This window comes from Budorcas taxicolor, chromosome 18, assembly GCF_023091745.1.
Source record: "Budorcas taxicolor isolate Tak-1 chromosome 18, Takin1.1, whole genome shotgun sequence".
Taxonomy (NCBI): domain Eukaryota; kingdom Metazoa; phylum Chordata; class Mammalia; order Artiodactyla; family Bovidae; genus Budorcas; species Budorcas taxicolor.
In genome coordinates this window covers 47,350,369-47,372,997 of record NC_068927.1, presented here as the reverse complement: position 1 = coordinate 47,372,997, position 22,629 = coordinate 47,350,369, and the positions used below count along the sequence as shown (strand labels likewise).

General features: G+C 44.6%; 1 protein-coding gene across 1 annotated transcript; it reads left to right on the top strand.

Moving 5' to 3' along the window:
• Window positions 1-5,997: 5,997 nt before the first annotated feature.
• KRTDAP (keratinocyte differentiation associated protein) lies at window positions 5,998-9,286 on the top strand. Its single transcript, XM_052656960.1, has 6 exons — window positions 5,998-6,084; window positions 7,319-7,357; window positions 7,453-7,494; window positions 7,672-7,716; window positions 8,530-8,577; window positions 9,248-9,286. Exons 1-6 carry the CDS (start codon window positions 5,998-6,000, stop codon window positions 9,284-9,286), a joined length of 300 nt encoding a protein of 99 aa, XP_052512920.1.
• The last annotated feature ends 13,343 nt before the right edge of the window (window positions 9,287-22,629 follow it).

The following is a 22,629-nucleotide window of genomic DNA, read 5'->3' as shown; positions in this document are numbered from 1 at the left end:
CTCCTCTTCTTCACTTTTATCTACAGGATTTTTAGTTCTTCTTCACTTTCTGCCATAAGGGTGGTGTCATCTGCATATCTGAGGTTATTGGTATTTCTCCCAGCAATCTTGATTCCAGCTTGTATTTCTTCCAGTCCAGCATTTCTCATGATGTACTTTGCATAGAAGTTAAATAAGCAGAGTGACAATATACAGCCTTGACGTACTCCTTTTCCTATTTGGAACCAGTCTGTTGTTCCATGTCCAGTTCTAACTGTTGCTTCCTGACCAAGAAGGTGTCAAATGGAAATAATCATAAGTCTGGCATGACCAGTTGTTTTTGTTTTAACTTTTAATTTTATATTGAAGTATAGCCGATGAACAGCATTGTGGTAGTTTCAAGTGGACAGCAAAGGGACTCAGCCATATGTATACATGTAACCATTCTCCTCCAAACTGCCTTCCTGTCCAGGCTGCTACATAACATTGAGCAGAGTTCCCTGTGGCACACCCAATTTGTTTTTCTCCAGAATGTGAACGGAATTTCTTGGGTTGTGCACATGAAACAATAGGCTCGTGTTTAGAGGCATTATATAAAAGCACCTATCTTTAAACACTAGAAGGCTATCTTTAAACACACCCTTGGTGTGGCAAAATGCTCAGACTATAAGAGGCATCTGGAATCTGGGGCAATTACAGTTTCATTCTGGGGCATATGCTCAGTGAGGACCATTGAATCTTAGTTCTCTGTTTCCATTTGAAGAACACAGCTTCAGTTAGTCAGTTCAGTTGCTTTCTGCCTTAAGTGTGGTGTCATCTGCATATCTGAGATTATTGATATTTCTCCCAGTAATCTTGAGTCCAGCTTGTGCTTCATCCAGTCCAGCATTTCTCATGATGTACTCTGCATTTAAGTTAAATAAGCAGAGTGACAATATACAGCCTTGATGTACTCCTTTTCCTATTTGGAACCAGTTTGTTGGTCTATGTCCAGTTCTAACCATTGCTTCCTGACCTGCATACAGATTTCTCAAGAGGTAGTTCAGGTGGTCTGGTATTCTCATCTCTTTCAGAATTTTCCACAGTTTATTGTGATCTACACAGTCAAAGGCTTTGGCATAGTCAATAAAGCAGAAGTAGATGTTTTTCTGGAACTCTCTTGCTTTTTCAGTGATCCAGCGGATGTTGGCAATTTGATCTCTGGTTCCTCTGCCTTTTCTAAAACCAGCTTGAACACCTGGAAGTTCATGGTTCACGTACTGTTGAAGCCTGGTTGGGAGAATTTTGAGCATTACTTCACTAGCGTGTGAGATGAGTGCAATTGTGCGGTAGTTTGAGCATTCTTTGGCATTGCCTTTCTTTGGGATTAGAATAAAAATTGACCTTTTCCAGTCCTGTGGCCACTGCTGAGTTTTCCAGATTTGTTGGCATATTGCGTGCATCACTTTCACAGCATCATCTTTTAGGATTTGAAATAGCTCAATTGGAATGCCATCACCTCCACTAGCTTTGTTCGTAGGGATGCTTCCTAAGGCCCACTTCACTTTGCATTCCAGGATGTCTGGCTCTAGGTGAGTGATCACACCATCGTGATTATCTGGGACGTGAAGATTTTTTTTGCATGGTTCTTCTGTGTATTCTTGCCTCCTCTTCTTAATATCTTCTGCTTCTGTTAGGTCCATACCATTTCTGTCCTTTATTGTGTCCATCTTTGCATGAAATGTTCCCTTGATATCTCTAATTTTCTTGAAGAGATCTCTAGTCTTTCCCATTCTATTGTTTTCCTCTATATCTTTGGATTGATCACTGAGGAAAGCTTTCTTATTTCTCCTTGCTATTCTTTGGAAATTTGCATTCAATTGGGTATATCTTTCCTTTGCTCTTTTGCCTTTCACTTCTCTTCTTTTCATAGCTGTAAGGCCCTCTCAGACAACATTTGGCCTTTTTGCATTTCTTTTCCTTGGGGATAGTCTTGATCCCTGCCTCCTGTACAATGTCGCAAACCTCCGTCCATAGTTCTGCAGGCACTCTGTCTATCAGATCTAATCCCTTGAATCTATTTCTCACTTCTACTGTATAACTATAAGGGATTTGATTTAGGTCATACCTGAATGACCTAGTGGTTTTCCCCACTTTCTTCAATTTAAGTCTGAATTTGGCAATAAAGAGTTCATGGTCTGAGCCACAGTCAGCTCCTGGTCTTGTTTTTGCTGACTGTATAGAACTTCTCCAACTTTGGCTGCAAAGAATATAATCCATCTGATTTTGGTATTGACCATCTGGTGATGTCCATGTGTAGAATCTTCTCTTGTGTTATTGGAAGAGGGTGTTTACTATGAGTGGTGCATTCTCTTGGCAAAAGTCTGTTAGCCTTTGCCCTGCTTCATTCTGTACTCCAAGGCCAAATTTGCCTGTTACTCCAGGTATTTCTTGACTTCCTAATTTTGCATTCCAGTCCCCTATAATGAAAAGGACATCTTTTTTTGGGTGTTGGTTCTAGAAGGTCTTGTAGGTCTTCATAAAACTGTTCCACTTCAGCTTCTTTAGTGTTGCTGGTTGGGGCATAGACTTGGATTACTGTGTATTTAATGGTTTGCCTTGGAAATGAACAGAGATCATTCTGTCATTTTTGAGATTGCATTTTAATTTGCTGAAATTAATGTATGCCTGCTCAGAGCTGTCGTCTATGGCTGTGCAGGCCACATACCGCAAAAGGACACTTGAGACTTTCTTGGTTGTCCAGCGATTAAGAATCTGCCTGCCAATGCAGGGGACACTGGTTCAATCCCTGGTCCAGGAAGATCCTACATGCTTTGGAGTAACTAAGCCCATGGGCCACAGTGCTTGAACCCGTGCATTCTAGAGCCTGTACTCTGCCACAAGAGAAACCACCGCAAAGAGAAGCTTGCGCACCACAACTAGAGTAGCCCCCACTCACTGCAACTAGAGAAAGTCTATACAGCAACAAAGACCCAGCACAGCCGAAAATTAAGCAAATAAAAATTAAAAAACAGGACACCTGTTGCAGAGGACTAGTAGGGGTTCCCTGCAGCTTTGCCCCCCAGCTCTCAGGGTGTGGGTCTAATTCCTACAAGGCTCTAGGTGGGCAGGCTGAGACCCCCTGCAAGACACAGTACAGGAAAGGAGTGATACAGGTGCCAGCTCTGGAATCTGGGGTTGTAATGCTGGCCTCACCACGCCCTGGCTGTGCGACCAAGGGTGAGTGGTTTAACCTCCATGTGCTGTGCTTCTCCTGCCTACAGACTGTAGATAATCGTAATACCTGCCTCACAGGAGCTCTGTGGGATTTCAGTGAGATCATGCACCTCGAGCGCCTAGTGCAAGGCCTGCCACAGAGTAGGACATCAATAAACTGGCTCACGTTATTATTAGCAGCATTTGCATGAGGTGGAAAGAAAAACAGGGCAATCAGTTTGTTGCAAAAGTTCTCTGGAGCCGGAGAGGTGATGGTGCTGGGCTGATCTGTTTTTCTAGGTGATCCAGGCCGAAGTGCTCCTTCCTTAGCAGGTCTGGTGGGACTTCTTTACACCAGATCGGCCTCCTTGGTCGAATCTTCATTTTGGTGATTCTTTATTATTATTTATGTATTTTTTATTTACAGCTGCTTTGGGCCTTAGTTGCAGCATGTGCGGTCTTTTGTTTGGGTGTGCAGGCTTCTCTGTAGTTGTGGCTCACGGGCTTAGTTGTCCTGCAGCATGTGGGATCTTAGTTCCACGATCAGGAATTGAACCTGTGTCCCCTGCGTTGGAAGGGGGATTCTTAACCACTGGAACACCGAGGAAGTCCCATTTGGTTCATTGTTCATTCAGCTTCGTTCACTGTTGACCCTATGCTGAGAGAATGGTGGTTAACGAGCTCCTTCAGGCCCTGTTAATTAGCTAGTAAGAATTCATTACGCATTAAAAAACTCATGTCCTCCAGAAAACCTTTTTGGGAGGTGCTCCACCCATCTGTCATTTTCTCACTTGTCCCCTCCACGAGCACCAACCTTGCGTGACATGCATGGTGGCCTGGTCATCTGTGCTTGATGGTTTCTCAAACACTGTCTCCTCAGACAGCTCTGCAGAGGGGGAGGTGCTGTTAGAAAGACAGAGGAGGCTTCCTGAGGCTAAAGAGGGGCAGGATGTCAGGGACTGGGGTGTGGGAACAGGAGGAGAATTAAACCGATGTTCCAGCCTCTGGGGTTCAAGGAGACTGTTGCTGAGAAAGACCCAGCCCTCCCCCACTACGCCTGCTATCTCTGTGAAGCCCATCAGGCTGGGGTAAAGAGCCCAGTCTTCTTTTTTAAAAGGTTTTTTTTTTTTTGATATGGGCCATTTTAAAAGTCTTTATTGAATTTGTTACAATATTGCTTCTATTGTTTATGTTCTGGTTTGTTGGCCATAAGTTTTGTGAGATCATAGCTCTCAGACCAGTGATCAAACCCACACCCGCTGCACTGGAAGATGCAGTCTTAACTGCTGGATCACTAGGGAAGTCCTAAGAGTCCACTCTTAAAGGAGATCTTGCCTTGTCCAGGCAGCGCCCATCTTCATTCCAGAACCTCCCTATTACATCAGGAACTGGTTGGGCTGCCTGAACCTCGCTGCAGAGAAGGCTGCTTGATGAGGGTGGTTTGTTGCTTTGAGATGATACAACTTCCCAGCTGGGGGAGTGGGGTGGGGAACAGAATCAGCTCAGCGAAATGGTGTAGGCACTCAAAGTTTAGCACCTAGAGCCCATCTCCAACTGGGTAGCTCTAAGACCTGTTTTTGCTTTCCTGTGTTTCTCAGTTCTTTGTCTAAGGTCAAGACAGTTACCTCTCTGAAGATCCAAGAGTAAAAGGTGGACAGAGGAAGAAAGTGTACAACTTGGTGGAAGGATGTTTAAATTCTAAGACGCTTAATCTAGCATCTGTAGAATCTCGCTCCATTCTAAGGCGCGGTGCTGGGGGATATAAAGGTGATCAAGATATAGTCCTTGACCTCAAGGAACTTGACATTCTAAGAGGGAAGAACAGAACTGACTCTAGGTACAATGCCAGAGAGATACAAATGAACTGCTATGGCAGTTCTGAGGAGGGAGGGAAAAGTTTTGGAGTCAGGGATAACAGATGATGAGAGATATCAAGGAAGCTTTATCTAAGATGGGTGTTGGGTTCTGAGAATAAAAGTGGAGAGAAGAGAAGGCAATGGCACCCCACTCCAGCCCTCTTGCCTGGAAAATCCCATGGACGGAGGAGCCTGGTAGGCTGCGGTCCATGGGGTCGCTAAGAGTTGGACACGACTGAGCGACTTCACTCTCACTTTTCACTTTCATGCATTGGAGAAGGAGATGGCAACCCACTCCAGTGTTCTTGCCTGGAGAATCCCAGGGAAGGGGGAGCCTCATGGGCTGCCGTCTATGGGGGTACACCGAGTCGGACACAACTGAAGCGACTTAGCAGCAGTAGCAGCAGCATGGGCAGCTGCTTGGAGAAGGGAGTAAAAGGGTAGTTTTGGTAAGGAGTTCAGTTTGGCCAGAACATGAGGCATGTGCAAAGGGAGTGAAAGGAAGAAAAAGTTAGAAAGCTAGGTTGAGGCCAGAGCCTGGTAGGCCTTCAGTGACAGTGTAAGGAGTTTAGACAGAATTGGATAGGGTGGGAAAAAGCCTGAATTATAAGAGAGGAACCAAGAGCTACAAGGAAAGGAGACAAAGACGAAAGGACAGATTGCTTGGGTGCCACTGCCAATCACTTGGAGGGACAGGTCCAACCTGTCTCCATCTCAGCTCTGTTTGCATGAAGAACCCCATTGCTGGCTCACCTTTGTAGTGCCCAGGGCAGTACGTGAATTGAGAAATCCAAGGTAAGTAGGGAACAGTCCACACCTCCCCTCCCCAGAGCCCCAGGGGTGGGCAATAGGATCTGGAGGTGAGTCAGTGGGGCGGGGACCCCAGTTCTGCTCAGATCTGCCTCCCTGGGAATATAAAGGGCAAGCCTTGGGTTGCCTTGTCTCAGAGCACCCCAAACTTGCCATCATGAAGATCCCCGTTCTTCCCGTGGCCGTTCTTCTCTCTGTCCTGGCACTCCACTCTGCTCAGGGGGCGGCGCTGGCCAGCTCTGAGGTGAGCAATGTCACCTGGCTTCTCTTATTAGCTGATTTACTCCTCAGTTTCTTTACCCTCCATCAGTTACTGGAGAAGTGGCTCTCACCTCTGGCCGTTCCCAGGGGCCGAAGGGGAAGCTGGGTCTCTGAGGAAGGAGACAAAGCATTCCTGGGAAGGGGCAGAGAGGCTTATGTTTCTGGAAAGAATGGCCAAGTGTGGGGTGGAGGCTGGACATCCTGAGAGGGGACAGGGGCTGAGGCTGATCATCTGGGTTCAGCCACACCCCTTTTTGACCTCAGGAAAACCCCTGAGGTCCCTCTCTTCCCACCTTACCCCACTATTGGGGGAGAATGTCCACGCTGGATATGAAAGTCAATGACAGGGCACAGACTCCACTGCATAGGACGGGAGCAAGTGTCGTTGGGGAGCAAAAGGGGAGGTGGCACAAACTTACCCAGCTCAAAAAGGACAGTCCATATGCCACCTGCCTGCTGCTAAGTGGGAAAAGGTACCCGGTGTGGCCGGAGTTGAAAAGTTTTCCAGAGAACATGGAAATCTGATTTATGAACTCTTACTAATTAAAAATGTTTAATTCAAATTAAAAAACAAACAAGCCAAATTATGATGCGATGTCAACATTTGGGTCTAGCCTGTGGGCTACTGTTTGTGACCACTGTTGTGGGAAGGAGGAAATAAGGGGGGATGAAGCTGGGCAGCTGAGTTGGGGAGGGTGACAGACTGGAGGCACTGAGGTCTGGGGATGGGGACTTGTACCAGCTGGAGTAGAGAGATGGAGACCGGGACTCTGGTGGCAATCAAGTCACAAAGCAAACCAAGCTCCATCAATTAAAGGCAGAAAGGGGTCTCACCTGCCTGCTAATCTCCTGCGCCCAGCTTTGTGGGTTAAGTGGGGGTGTCTCGGGAATACCCCGAGCCTACCACAGAACCACACAAGCCAGTTTTTCTTGGGAGGAGTCCTCTTTTCTCCACCCTCTCCTCCTGCTGCCTACAGGGGGTGCGGGCTTGGGCTCCGAACTCTCTGCCTCCCGCATGCCACCCTCCAATCCCTTTCTTGTCACCTGTATATCTGTCTACTGTCCGCCACCATGCTGGGACAGAGTGGGTTAACTGAGGCCCCCTGGGATGGAGAATGGGGCTGGCCTGTGGAGGGCAGCAAGGGTCAGAGAGGCTTTGGGGAAGGTGATTTGCCATCAGGCTATCATTTAGCCCCTTTCTCTTCTTCGCTTTCCAGGAAGAAACCACCGTTGGTAATTATGCAGCAGGACCCGAGGTAACCCACCTATTTTCGCCATCCGACTATGAGTTTGTCCCCTATCTCTTCAGTGTTCTTCAGTAACTTTCTTAACACCCTGCTTCTTTGCCTAGGCCTTTAATGCCCAGTTCCTGAACATTGACAAGTTGCGATCAGTAAGTTTCATTCTCTAGAGCGGCCTCCACACACACTCCCATCCTCAAGGAGACTGATGCCTGGGTGGAGAGCTTGCAGGGTTTCCTCAGTCCCTCACTCTTCCCAGAGGGCCAGGGGCTAAGCTCTGTCCTTCCCTGGAAGTGACCCTCTTCTGGTCCCTTTCTCTCTCTGCAAAGGCTTTCAAGAACGATGAATTCCTGAACTGGCACGCTCTCTTTGAGGTAAGAGCTTGGGTGCCCTTTCTCTCCTGATTGTTTCCCCGGGTAGGGGCAACACATCCTGGTCTAGCCCTTTTGGTGCTTTCCTGGGTTCTAGGAGGGAATAACTGTCCTGCTGGAATGCTGCCCAGCTAAAGGAAGTTCCCCTGGGAGGCTGTCGTGGCCACACTTTGTTTTCCTAATGTGACCCACAAAGACAGTCCCTGAAAAGTAAGAACTTAATCAGTTGAGGGTTTATTCAAACCTCATTCTCATCCTCCAGGAAGAAAATGAGGTCCTAAGTTGAGTGACTTACCTAAACTTAGAAGGCTAAAGCCAAGGACTTCCCTGGTGGTCTGGTGGATAATGCAAAAGGGGCCCGGGTTTGATCCTTGGTCAGGGAACTAGATTCCACATGCCACAACTAAGACTCAGCATAGCCAAATAACTAAGTGAAAATAAATATTAAAAAAAAAAAAAAAGAAAGCTAAGTCCGTGGCAGAACTGAAAGTAGAGCCTGTGGTGCGTGATCCTGCACATACTATGTGCCCTCACGCAAATGTCTTCAGTTCTCTGAGCCTCAGTTTCCTCATCTGTGAAATGGGTATGATGTCAGTACTGAAATCAAAAGATTGCTGCAAAGACCAAGTGAAATCATGCCTGTAAAGTAGTCTGTGCAAAGCAAGCACAGAATACAGGCTCAGAAAATATTCATTCTTACTGTATTTATAAGACAATGACACCATCACCACTTCAGAGAACTCTTCAACAAGAGCTTACTGATCCGTGTTCACCTGACCTGTAACACATCACTCTCATTCTCATTTTCTGTCTTAGTCTATCAAAAGGAAACTTCCTTTCCTCAACTGGGATGCCTTTCCTAAGGTAAGAGGAGGTGGGCATTAGGAGAGAAAGGAGGCTGGGGGCGAGGGAAAAAGCAGAGGATCTGAGCAGGAGAGTAAGGAAATGAAAGTGGGCTAAACGTTCTTCTGACTAAAGCTAAGTCAGACAGGGAACGGCAAATACCACATGATATCACTTATATGAGATATCTAAAAAAAAGCTACCAATGACCTATCTACAAAACAAAAACAGAGTTGCTGATATGGAAAATAGACTTATGATTGCCAGCGGGTAAGGGAGGGGAGGGATAAATGGGAAGATTGGGACTAACATACACGCACTACTACAAATAAAATAGATAGCTAATAAAGACCTGCTGTATAGCACAGGGAACTCTACTCAATACTCTGTAATGGCCTAGATGGGAAAGGAATCTAAAAAAAGAGTGCATATATGTATAACAGATTCACATTGCTGTACACCTGAAACTAATACAACGTTGTAAATCAACTATGCCGCAATCAAAATTTAAAACACAACAACAAAATAAGTCTAAGGGAAATGGCAGCCACTATAACTCAGAGGAGAATAGGAACTTAGACCAGAGCAGTGAGTCCTCTCTGTCAGAACCCCACCCTATCCTGGACTGCCTTAGGATCCTGGCTTCCCGTGCCCCAGGGTCTCCAATCTGACCGTACCCTCTCTCTCTCAGCTGAAAGGACTGAGGAGTGCAACTCCTGATGCCCAGTGACCCAGAGACCCAGCGCTGCTGATGCCACTGCAAGAGTGGGCTACTGATCACCACCCTATGATCACCCTTTGCTGCCTCAGTAACTCCAATAAAACGTTTTCCAAACAAACAGCTCCTGCATCTGCATCTCTGTCCTTATCTTACTGGGCTCTCAAAAGGAAGTAAGATGGAGTGGGATCCAAGGCTGGTAGGCAGAAATTTTGACTTCTGAGAGGATAGTAAGTAGAAAGGGCTTCCCAGGTGACGCTAGTGGTAAAGAACTCAGCTGCCAAGGCAGGAGATGCCGGAGATGTGGGTTTGATCCCTGGGTTGGGAAGATCCCCTGGAAGAGGGCATGGCAACCCACTCCAGTATTCTTGCCTGGAGAATCCCTTGCAAAGAGAAGCCTGGCAGGCTACAGTCCCTGGGGTCTCAAAGAGTTGGACGTGACTGAGTGTGTGTGTGCACACACACACATACACACACAGAGGAAGTAGAGAGGGTGGTAAGTAGTGAGACAGGATGAAGTGGGAAGGGCATATCAGGCTGGCAAGAGATCCCCTGTGTCTTAGCTCCTTAGCACTGGCTGACATCCTTGAGGAGCATGAAGTGATGAGCAGCTTGGTAAGATCCCCAAGGAAACTAAGCTGCCCTCTGAACATCTGGCACCCTGCCTGACCGGCCTCCTGAGAAGCTGAATCCTCTGGTGGTGGTGATTTGGTATAACAGAGCTATCTGGGATTCTGGGCTCAGGACCCAGCTTGAATCATAAGAGCCCATCTGAAATCCCTTCTTAAAAAATTAGGTAGATTATAGCTTTTCCAGTAAGCAGCCTGATAGTGAAAGTGAAGACGCTCAGTCGTGTCCGACTCTTTGCAACCCCATGGACTGTAGCCTACCAGGCTCCTCCATCCATGGGATTTTCCAGGCAAGAGTACTGGAGTGGGTTGCCATTTCCTTCTCCAGGAGATCTTCCCAACCCAGGGATCGAACCCAAGTCTCCCGCATTGCAGGCAGACGCTTTACCATCTGAGCCATCAGGGAAGCCTGAGGTGATGTCTAAAAATGGTGTGTTATTCACTTGACCCAGAAAACCCCAGAGGATCCTTACTGAAAAAGAACAGATTGTTCCTAAACCCGAAGAGGAGGTTGCACAGAAGAAACAGATATCCCATAAGAAACTGCAGAAACAAAAACTTATGGCCCAGGAATAAATGTTGCAAAAAATAAATGCAAATAAAAGTAAAAAAAAAAAAATGTAGGTTATAAATAAAGAAAACTAGTGGTGTGACCCTGGGTCATTTTAAGCCTCCTTTCTTTATCTGTGAAATGAGTGTGGAAATAAACAAGAATGATAATAACTACCTTGAAGTGTTGTTATGAAGGTCAAATGAGATAAGGTATGTAAAACGCTTTGCACAGGGCCAGGCATATAGTAAGTCCTCAACAATTGCTTGTTTTCTCCACTTCCCTCCCCCACAACCTTGGGAACTGCAGTAAAGACCCAGATTCATTATTTACTCACTCACTCACCCACCCTCCCTCCCTCCCACTCAACCATCCATCCACCCATTTACCGCAAAGGTCTAGAAGTATGGAATGGATTCAGTTTCAGTTCCTGCAGACATACTCTGTCTGGAATCTGTGTGCTTTGTGTGGCTGCTGTATGTACTTAAACTGTTGAAATATTGGGGTTATTTCTGGTTTCTCTTGAAAACTGGGAAAATGAGACACCAAGGGACCCTCAGTTGGCTTAAATCTGAGTAACAGCTGCCGTCTTTACATAGGACATGGTCTCAGCTAAGTTCCACGTGGCAAATTTCACTTATTTACATTGCCTTTTGGCTCTTACAAGCAACTGAACTTGCAAACTGTGGCCTGTAGTTTACTTGAAGAAGTAGACTACAAAGGGAAATTAAACTCGTGTAGGGGGGAGGAAAAACTTCCCTCTACACTCTTAAGTTCTGTGGCTGGCCTAATAATTAAATGGACATGAGACAGGTGAACAGGAGAAAGGCATAAACATTTAATTTGTTTTTACATATACACAGGTATCTTCAGATGGAAAATGAAAACCTGAAGTTGTTAGGTCTTAAAGATTATATGGTACACACCTTTTAACAAGAAGAATGATAAATTGTGGGGATGTGATAAAGCACAGGGGCTTGTACTAGGGGCAATAAATTGTGGGACAGTGACTAGGAAGTATGTGAAGGGAACTGGTGGAAGATAAGGGTTATTTTAGTATGTTTGTTTATATAGACTGGAGTCAACTCCCAGTCTCTGATGATAAGAATGTTCTTCTCTTCCTGGTACAGGGAGGGTACCTTTCTCAAGGAAAAATTTACAACTCGCTTTTAGGTGTGTATGGGGGATGTCAGAGAGCCCTTCCTGTTATCTGCTGTTTAATAAGTGTTCTCAGCTCAAAATAATCAATAATTAATCATCAAGGCAGAATATTTGAACACGGCATGTTCTGAACCCCGTCACTTGGTTCCTGCTTCCAAAGAGCTTAAAGTCTAGATGAGTAAGACATGAAAATGCTGTTTATACCTGTTATTCTAGTTGACACACACACACAAACAAGAAGCAATTTATAAACAGGATCATTAATGGGAAAGAAAAAATGGAAAACTGGTTAAATGCCACAGTCAAGTAAAATACTTAGCAAAGATTGAACGCTCATGAATTGGGTGATAGGAAATGGAGTAGAGGAAGAAGAAGGGGACGTCCTTAAGCTATATTTATTGAGTGAATAGGTTTTAGGGAAAGAGACAAGCTGTCATTACATAGAAGGCAGGAGTGTCTTTGAGATAAAGCAGTTCTCAAAGTGTAGGTCTGGGATCAGCAGCATTGGCACCACATGAGAATTTACAAGAGGCGCAAATTCTTGGGCCTCGACCCAGATCTACTGTATCAGAAACTGGGGGGTGGAACCCAGAAATTCATGTTTTAACAAGCTCTTTCGGTGATTCTAACGGCTTGAGAACCACTGAGAAAGGAAAACCGGAGAATGATTAATGCAAAATTCAGGATGGTAGTTACCTCGTAGGTAGAGAGACCATCATGCGACAGGGAGGGGATACTTGGAGGCAGTAGGAAGTGACAGAGGCTTCTATTATTAATGTTTTTATTTTTTCCTTAAATATATTGGAGGGGAGGAAAAATAGACCTTTTCCTTCTGCTCTTCCAGGTTCTTGACTGGGTCTCTGAAACAAAGGACATGTTAACAAAAGAAAAGCATACAAATGTATCTGGTATAAGTTTTATGTGACATGGGAGCCTTCACAAATAAATGAAGGCCTGAAGAAGCAGTCAGGCTTGTCTGTTTTTGTGCTAGGTTTGATGAAGAGTGGTCAGTCACGGTGAAATGGGATAGGACAAATGGGATGTGAGCTCAGTCAACTGGGGAAACTTAGGTGTGTTCAATAATATTCCTCTTGGGGGTCCCTCCATCTTGGAGGCAAGCATGATCTTTTCCCTTGGGTGGAGGGAGGGCACTTCACACATGAGGGTCTTGTGACCTGCTTCTAGGGAAGGTCAGAGAGTCCTTCCTGCATCTATTTTCTTGGATTCCTTCAGCTTGAAATATTCAATATGCTAAGGCAGAGTATTTGGGGATAGTGCATACTGAACCCCACCAATAATACACATTTATGTATTCAGTATTGCATAATAACATTTGAGTTGACCGAAAAGTTTGTTCAGGATTTCCCAAGGATGGCATGGAAAAACCCGAACGAACTTTTTGGACAACTCAATATTTTATTAACACAAGAGTAATCTGTGAGTGCTCAGGGGTTACAGAGTTAAGAAACAATTTATGAGTCTAGGAGGAGAAGGCAATGGCACCCCACTCTAGTACTCTTGCCTTGAAAATCTCATGGACGGAGGAGCCTGGTAGGCTGCAGTTCATGGGGTCGCTAAGAGTCGGACACGACTGAGTGACTTCACTTTCACTTTTCACTTACATGCATTGGAGAAGGAAATGGCAACCCACTCCAGTGTTCTTGCCTGGAGAATCCCAGGGACAGGGGAGCCTGGTGGGCTGCCGTCTATGGGGTTGCACAGAGTCAGACATAACTGAAGCGACTTAGCAGCAGCAGCAGCAGCATGAGTCTAGGAAGATTGGACTCTGAAAGGAAAAAAAATGCAGACATGCTTTTGTAAATGGGTGATGTATGTACTCAGCTGCTGCTGCTGCTGCTAAGTCGCTTCAGTTATGTCTAACTCTGGAATGGGTTGCCATTTCCTTCTCCAATGCATGAAAGTGAAAAGTGAAAGTGAAGTCGCTCAGTAAGTATCCGACTCTTCGTGACCCCATGGACCACAGCCTACCAGGCTCCTCTGTCCATGGGATTTTCCAGGCAAGAGTGCTGGAGTGGGTTGCCATTACCTTCTCTGGTATGTACTCTAGATCAAATGAAATTGCCAAAGATGGACCAACATGGGTAAGATAATTCAGAGGATTCAAAGAACAGAAAACAAGATACCTGTTCTCTCTGGGGAATGTGTAGGATAAGGAAGAAGCTAAGCCATTTCACTCTACATTTCATAGAAACAACAAATGCATTCTGTGTGGACATTATGCTACTCATTAACAAGATGCAGAAATATATGTTGAAATATAGAATAATCTCTAAGATATAGTAAAATGGAAAAAGAAAGTGGCAGAGCGGGGAATAGTATGTTAAAAAAGAGATGGTAGCTCTTGTATGTATAAAGTTGGACTTCCCAGGTGGCACTAGCAGTAAAGAACCCACCTGCCAATGAAGACAGATGCAAGAGATATCAGCAGGGTTTGATCCCTGGGTCGAGAAGATCCCTGGAAAGAGGGCACAACAACCACTCCAGTACTCTTGCCTGGAGAATCCCATGGACAGAGGAGCCCGGCAGGCTGCAGCCCATAGGGTCTCACAGAATCAGACACAACTGAAATGACTCAGCATGCATGCATGCATAAAGTACTTTTAGAATAAAATTCAAGAAGTAACAGTGATCATCTTTGAGGGCTGATGTACTTTCACTGTGTACCCTTTTGGATTTTATGAAAAATAATTTTTTTTTACCGTATGTACTATTATATATTCAAAAAGATAAATTAAAAAAAAAAACTCTAATAAAACAAATAAACCCACCAAAAAAACCTTCTGCATTTTAAGGTATTAGGGCCTAGCCCATGAACTAGTCTGAGTAAGCACTTCTTACTGAGTGAATGAAATTTCCCATACATTCACCATACCGTTTTGCTACTCGAAGTGTGCTCCTTGGACCAGCCACATTGGCACCACTTGGTGCTTGTGAGGAAGCAGAATCTCAGCCCATCCCAGAGCCAGTGAATCAGAATATGCATTTTAACCAAGACTCTGCTCCCCCTTCCCACTGCAGCGCCCCATAAAATTCAAATGAAAGCACCACAAAGCTTGAGAAACACTGCCTGAGGCAATATGTTAAGTGCAGGAGCTTCTAATCCAGTGGAAGATAAAGAGAAAGTGGTAGAAAGCCCTGGATACCCTTAGAAAAGATGTGCTTAAATTCAGAAGGGAGAAATTTCTTTTGAGTTAGGGTAAAAAACTAGGGGAAATTACTTTGGAGCTAGACATTGAAGAATTCATAATAGAGTTAAAAAAGACCAACAGACTCATCTGTAACCTTTAGAGGCTGCTTGGGAACCAAATTCATTATTCTGAAAACCGCTAAATAAAGGGAATGAACCAAGTATCTTTCCTGTAGGAAATGTACCTCTGGGCAAACAAATAGTTTTTCTTTACACAAGAATTTGAAGCTAATAAATGCAGAAGGATTAACAGAATTATAGTATCACAATTTTGCAAAACTTAATAAAAGAATGGGTCTAGGGTAGCATCAGTGACTGCTAAAACCATCAGGAGAAACACTGGCAGGGAACTTGAGAAGGCTGGATCAGGCTGACAATCGGTGGACTCATGGATCTATCCAGATACTACAAGAAAGATGAGGAGACCTGATTCAAGAGAAAAGACAGATCACCATCTATGAAGTATTCTTGCCAACAGTCAACTTCAAATCAAATTAAAACTCTAGCATCCATTGTAGCTCTAACTACCAGTGTGCAGGAAAAAAAAAGTATAGAAGAACCTGGTAAAGGATTCCAGGGAGAGGAAATCAACAAAATCTCTTGGGATTTCCCATGTTTCTTCAAGGAAAACATAGGAAAGGGACTTTCCCTGTACAACAATATAAATCAGCTTTATGTATGCGTATATCCCCTCCCTTGTGAGCCTCCCTCCCACGCACAGCCTGTCCCACCGGTAGGTCATCACAGAGCACTGAGCTGAGCTCCTGTGATATACAGCAGCTTCCCACTGGCTATCTATTTTACATATGGCAGTGTAAATATGTCAATGTTACTCTCTTAATTCATCGCACCCTCTCCTTCCCCAACTGTGTCCACAAATCAATCCTCTACGTCTGTGTCTCTATTTCTGTCCTGCAAACAGGTTCATTAGTATTTTTTAAAGTGTACTTTTGGAGCAAGGAGGAGGACTGTGGAGGGTTCCCCCAGTGGGCAGAGCATAAATGCAGAACTGGTAGAGCAGGACATTGGATTGGGGTTGTGTAATACAGTGTAGGTGCTGAAGGCTGGAAATGCAGGTCGGGTCAGACGGTGGAGGGCCATGAATACAAGGCTGAGAAATTTCCACTTCATTCCGGGGTCAGTGAAGAGATTTCCTGCAACAAACACAGCCACAGCTGCAACAACAGCCACTCTAACTTGGTTCTTATCACAAGCCAGGCTTCATGCCAAGTGCGTTGCATATATTGTCTCAGTTGATCCACATAACAATGCTGTTAGGTTGGTATCCTTATCCCATCTCGCAAACGAAGAAACTGAATCTCAGAGAGATGAGTAATTTGTTTCAGCTCACACAGCCTAAACGGAGCCAGAATTAAACTGGCATGGACCTATGACGTTACTCTCACTTTACCTGGAGTTGTACAACATTTATTTGTTTTACAGACTGGGGCTCTATATACGATTTTCCCAGATAAAATGCTTCCTTTCACCAAAAGTGTTTAGAAATCACTGCTGAGCATGATGGACAGCTGCCGGAGGCATTTAAGGCTTATAACCCACTCCAGTGTTCTTGCCTGGAGAGTCCCAGGGACAGAAGAGCCTAGTGGGTTGCCATCTCTGGGGTCGCACAGGGTTGGACACGACTGAAGCGACTTAGCAGCAGCAGCAGCAACCTCGTGATTAGAACACGTGCTTTAAAATCAGTCAGACCTGGTTTCAAGGGTTTCCCAGGTGGCACAGCGGTACAGAATCTGCCTGCCAATGCAGGAGACACAAGAGATGCAGATTCCACCCCTGGGTCAGGAAGATCCTCTAGAGTAGGAAATGGCAACCCATTCCAGTATTCTTGCCTGGAAAGTTCCACAAACAGAGGGGCCTGGTGGGCTCTAGTCCACAGCGTAGCAGAGTTGGACACGACTGGGTGACCGAACACACACACCACTTCACTAGCCGTGTGACCTCTGGGTGGCCACCTGCTGGGGCCTCAGTTTTATCACCTGCAAAGTGAGAATAATACCAGTACTTCATAGGCGTTAAGAAACACTCAATAAATATTAGCCTAACATTCATAATAACAAGGCTTCCCTGGTGGCTTGGACGGTAAAGCGTCTGCCTACAATGTGGGAGACCCAGGTTTGATTCCTGGGTTGGGAAGATCCTCTGGAGAAGGAAATGGCAATCCACTCCAGCACTCTTGCCTGGAAAATCCCATGGATGGAGGAGCTTGATAGGCTACAGTCCATGGGATTGCAAAGAGTTGGACACGACTGAGTGACTTTCACTTCACTTCATAATAACAAAGGGTAGCTGTCATCATTACGCTCTGTAATACTAGTCAGCTCATGACCCAGACACAGTTAGAGAGCTAGCATTCACAACAGCACCCATTTGCTCTTTCCTAACAGATGAGGAAACTGCTGCTCAGAGAGGTGACGTGACTTTCCCAAAGGCACCCAGAGAGGAAGCAGCAAAGCCATGCTTTGAACCTAGGTTCTGCTAGAGTCTCTTCCTGGTGGCTCAGATGGTATAGAATCTGCCTGCAATGCAGGAGACAGGGGTTCAATTCCTGTGTTGGGAAGATCTCCAGGAGAAGGAAAGAGCAACCCACTTCAGTATTCCTGCCTAGAGAATTTCACAGACAAAGGAGCCTAGGGGGCTGTAGTCCATGGGGTTGCAAAGAGTTGGACGCAACTGAGTGACTAACACTTCCTGTTAGACTCCAAAGCCTTAGAGCTTTTAATGATTTTAATTTCCTGTCAATGAGACACAAAGAGAGCACCTACCACATGTAAGATACTGTTAGTACTTAACGTTCATGATCTTATTTAATTCTTGCAATTCAGTGAAGTGGGTACTATGATTGAGTCTGCTTTATACACAGAAAAATAAAACTCAAAGGGGCAAATCATGGCTGGGTTTAACTTGCTGTCAGTGAAGTTTCTCGTCAGACTCCTGAATGATAAAACCAGGACTGAAGTACAAAGTTGTGGATGCATTACGTGCATGCCAGCAACTGCTGTCCTAGTATACACTAGAAACGTGCACCTCTAGGCAAAGAGGCAGGTATCCGGATTCTCACAGCAGTAATGCTCATGATAGCTCAACAGTGGAAATCACCGAAATGTCCATCAACAAGAGAATGGATGCATAAAGTACGGTATTTTCATCTGGTCGAATGGTAGGTATCCAGGAGTGAAAATGAGACAGAAATACACAAATCAACCACGCTGAGGTTAAACAGTTGTTAACTGAAAAATGCAAGGTAATAGTATACCTCCAAAATATTATCTTTTCTTGTTTAAAATAATTTTATTTATTTAGCTGTGCTGGGTCTTTGCTGCCGTGCGGGTGTTGCTCTGGTTGTAGTGAGCAGTGGCTACTCCCTACTTGCAGTGCATGGGTTTCTCTTACTGTGGAGCACAGGCTCTAGGGTGTGTAGGCATCAGCAGTTGTGGCTCATGGGCTCAGTAGCTGTGGTTCCCGGGCTCTTGAGCACAGGCTCAATAGCTGTGGTGCATGTGCTTGGCTGTTCCGCAGCATGTGGAATCTTCCTGAACCAGGGATTGAACCTGTGTATCCTGCATTGGCAGGCAGATTCTTTACCACCGAGACACCAGGGAAGCCCCTAAATATTACGTGTGGCACTGGTCACATTTCAAATGAGCAGGAACTACATGTGGGTAGGGGCTACCATACTGGCCAGGGAAGATCTGGAAGACTAAAAACAGGTATGACAGATACAATTTGAAAATTTTTAAATTGTTATTATCACACTAATTTTCAAAATGCCAGACATCCTCACATTGAAATGCAAATCCAAGACATACTTCTAGATCAAATTTATTATAGTTTTCCCTTTGCCATTTCTCTTCTAGGGTCTTGGCAATGGTTTTATGTTATGTTATTTGAAAATCATAAGGAACCCAATTGACTTTATGAGGCTGAATCACAGTCCATGGGGCTAGTCTATAAATAATCAGTCAGGAATACATGTATATTTAGAGAAGAATTCAAGAAGAAACAGACTTTCTTGAGGAGAACTTTCAAAATAGAGAAGAAAAAAGATATTAGGCAATCCAAGTGACACTGTGCACAAGCCCTGGTATCCTTGTCTTTTGAAGTAAAATGCTGACGCAAGAGTTAATGTTTGGGAAAGTGAAGATGTAGAAACAAAGAACAGTTATTGGGCTAGGGAACTGGTAACAATTTAGACTGTAACTCTGCCACTTAACAGAATTACCAACTCCCAGTTCCCTGAAAGATACAGATAAAGGCCTGACACAAAATCCTAAGTTGTTTTTACAGGAAGCAGACCCCCTCCAGAAGAAAACTGCTGACCACAAGACCATAGATCCTGGACTGGTTGAAACCAGAAGGTTGATGATGCTTGAAACTTCACCTTGATGTCAACCAATCCAAGAGTGGTCCATGAGCTGATCACGCCCTGCTCCCTGAACACTAGAAAATTCCTTAGTACCCACTCCAGGGGGGGTCATGTGGTCTCCAGGGCTTTAGCCCTCTGTGGGCCCCTTTGCCTGGCAAAGCAATAAAAGCTGTTCTTTTCTGCTTCATCCAACACTCTATCTCTGCATTTCTGTTTGGCACTGGTGAGCAGAGGCTGAGTTTCAGCAACACAGACAAGGGGCTGTTGATTGAGGATACTTTATTGTCTAAAAAATCCAGAACATGTTCTAACCCTAAAAACTATCACTGTGTACATTTTGCGTGGGGAGGGGTAATACAAATAAGTAAAGAGACCTAATTCAGAAGGGAAAAATCAAAGTATAAAGCCTTTTGTTAAATAAATATTGACAAGAAAAATAAAAATGCAAGTTGCAAAATAATACCTGTAGTGTGAAACCATTAATATAAAGCCTAAAAACATGCAAAGCAATACTATATGTTTATGGGTACATCTACTTACAGTGAAAGCGCAAATACTGGTGGGAAGGATTTTCACTCACTTGAGGATTCTGTTACCTCTGGGAATAGAAGAAAATAGGATCAAGAAAGGTCCAATCAGGCTTCAACTCTGCCTATAGAAAGTAAAAGTGAAGTCACTCGTGTCTGACTCATTGCGACCCCATGGACTAGGATTCTCCAGGCAAGAGTACTGGAGTGGGTTGCCATTTCCTTCTCCAGGGGATCTTCCTGACCCAGGGATCAAACCCTGGTCTCTCACATTCCAGGCAGACACCTTAACCTCTGAGCCACCGGGGAAGCCCCAACTCTGCCTATAATGTTTTAGATATTAAAACAAGACTGAAGTAAGTAGGTCAAAAGGTTAAGAGGGATGAAGCTGAGGGACATGTACATCAGGCTTTGTTAGTATAGTTTCTCATATTTTTAGGTATGTTTGGGATATTTCATAATAAAATATTATAAAACAACAATAATGACACATTAATTTCAATCTGCCCAAAGCCATTCAGCCATGAAGGGGTTCTGTGGCTGACCCCATCCTCAAGCCATCTCCTAGATACAGTGGTTTTATATACTGGTTTCCTTCATTACAACCCCCCACAACAATGGCACTGTGGGAGGCAGCCCAAGAACCTTGACAGATGAAACATCTTCAGAGGCTTCTGAGATTTGAACACAACATGCCACCCTTGACAACTATCCTATTAAGACTCCCACTGCAATTCCTGGCACCCAACAGATAAGCCTATGACAACATTCCTGGGTGCTCCTCCCCAAAACCAATGACAGGCCGAACAAACAAAAAGCCCCCAGTCCTCTCCCAGTAACACACCCCTCCCATTCCTCATATGAACCCGAGTCTCCCAGACTGGTGACTGGCGTAGTGTTCCTCAGCGCCCCCTACTGCAGTTGACTGCTATCACGTCTGCCCTCCTACCAGACCCTGCGTCATCATGGATACACAATCACCTCCCAGGAGCCCTGTAAACTCCTTCTCTTATGTTAAATCAGATCATGTCATCTTTCCAACTTAGACTCTTCAAAGATTTCCCATTACCTTTAGAATAAACCCTATGGACTTTACTAGGGGCCTCATCTCCTACCTCCCCAATTTCCCTTCTCACTCTGATCCAGCCACCCAGCCCCTCTGGAGCTCCTCCGGACTGGCCTAGCTGATCCCTCTGCCACATGACTTATTCCCCACTTCCCTTGCTCCCTCACCTCACTCAACTTTCTTGAGATAACACCTCTCTGTGAGACCTTTCCAGTCTGATCACCTCACTTAAAGAGTCACCTGCCATTTTGATCTTCCAATTCTGCGACATATTTTGTTATAGTATTTATCACTACCAGAAACATCTCTATTAATTTGTTATCTTTATAATACTCACTGCACTCTCCAATGCAGCTATCCACCGTCCACACGTGTCTACGGAGCCCTTGAAATGTAACCAGTCCTGAGATATGGGGCAATGTAAAACACATACATTGAATTTTAAAGACATTACAAAAAAGAAAAAAGAATATAAATATTTCACTAATATTTTTACTTTATATGTTGGAATATTTTGGATATATTGGGTTACACAAAATACATTAATATTTATTTCACTTGTCTTTTTCAAAATCTGGCTATTGGAAACTTTTAAATTACATATGTGGTTCACATTCTGTTTCTTAGATAGAGCTAGAAGAAGGTCAGTCCCATGAAGCCAAGAACTCTTTTGCTTACCATTGTATCCCTCTCACATAGTGCCTGGCACAGAGAAAGTACTCAATAAACACTTGTGAATTGGATGAAGAACCAGTCTCCTTGTCATGCCTAAGCTTTCATTTGATCAAGTCTTCTTCTGAGTCTGCCAAACAATTATTTCTCTTCACACGTTCCTTCTGAGAACTCCCTCTCCAAGGCCCCACACCATCGTGGCCCTACAGTAAAGGCCCCTCCTGCCACAGCATGAACCTCCCTATAAATACTATTTTTTCACTCTCTCTAACAGGTGAGGAAACCCACCTTAATATTCCCCAGTGCCGGGACTTCCCTGGTCGTCCAGTGGTTACAATGCACTCCCAATGCGAGGGGCCCAGGTTCAATCCCTTGTCAGGGAACTAGACCCCACATGTCAAAACTAAGACTTTGCATGACGCAACTAAATATTGTGCATGCTGCAACTAAAAATCCCATGTGCCATAATGAAGACTGAAGATCCAGAGTGTTGCAACTAAGACCTGGCAAAGCCAAAAAAAGAGTCCCCAAGTGCCTCTCATGTGATTCTCTACATTCCTTAAATAATGTGTAGTCATGGGTCACTGTGATCATCTCAACCAGAAACCTCTCCCCTGCTCCGACCCCACCATGACAAACCTCTCTCCCTACACGTAGCACTCCTCATCATACTCTTTCCCAGTGTAGCACCAGGGATCAACGTCCATCTAGAGTCAGTGACCCGACGAAAAGATCCCTCAAGACTTCCAATTATCACAGATCCCCCTTATGCTCAGGATAATCTTCCTCACTAATTCCTAACAGAACATCTGGGGTTCCTCCCCTATGGAAGCAGGAGCCAGGAAAATGAACTTTTGACTCCTTAAATTACCTCCAAATCAGATTATTCAGAGTTACAGAGACAGGCTGACTAGATTAAGAAATCAAGGTCTCATTCACCATACAACTTAAAAATAGTGTCCCGTTACCAGGCCACTTTGTTATTTCTTATAAATCAAATCGTCTGCACTATCATACTGTCCAGGATGTATTTTTGTATTCTATAGTTCATTCAATGTAAATCTTTATGACATGGCACGATTTTGGAAACACATTTTACTTTGGCTTTGATTCATTTTTCAATACGCCCCAGAGAAGGGCTTCCCAGGTGGTGCTAGT

Bases quoted from the DNA above. Each gene is read 5' to 3' on its own strand.
- KRTDAP (XM_052656960.1), top strand. From the start codon at position 5,998: ATGAAGATCCCCGTTCTTCCCGTGGCCGTTCTTCTCTCTGTCCTGGCA. The intron at 7,358-7,452 runs GTAACCCACCTA...TTCTTTGCCTAG, and splicing joins ATTATGCAGCAGGACCCGAG to GCCTTTAATGCCCAGTTCCT. The intron at 7,717-8,529 runs GTAAGAGCTTGG...TTTCTGTCTTAG, and splicing joins ACTGGCACGCTCTCTTTGAG to TCTATCAAAAGGAAACTTCC.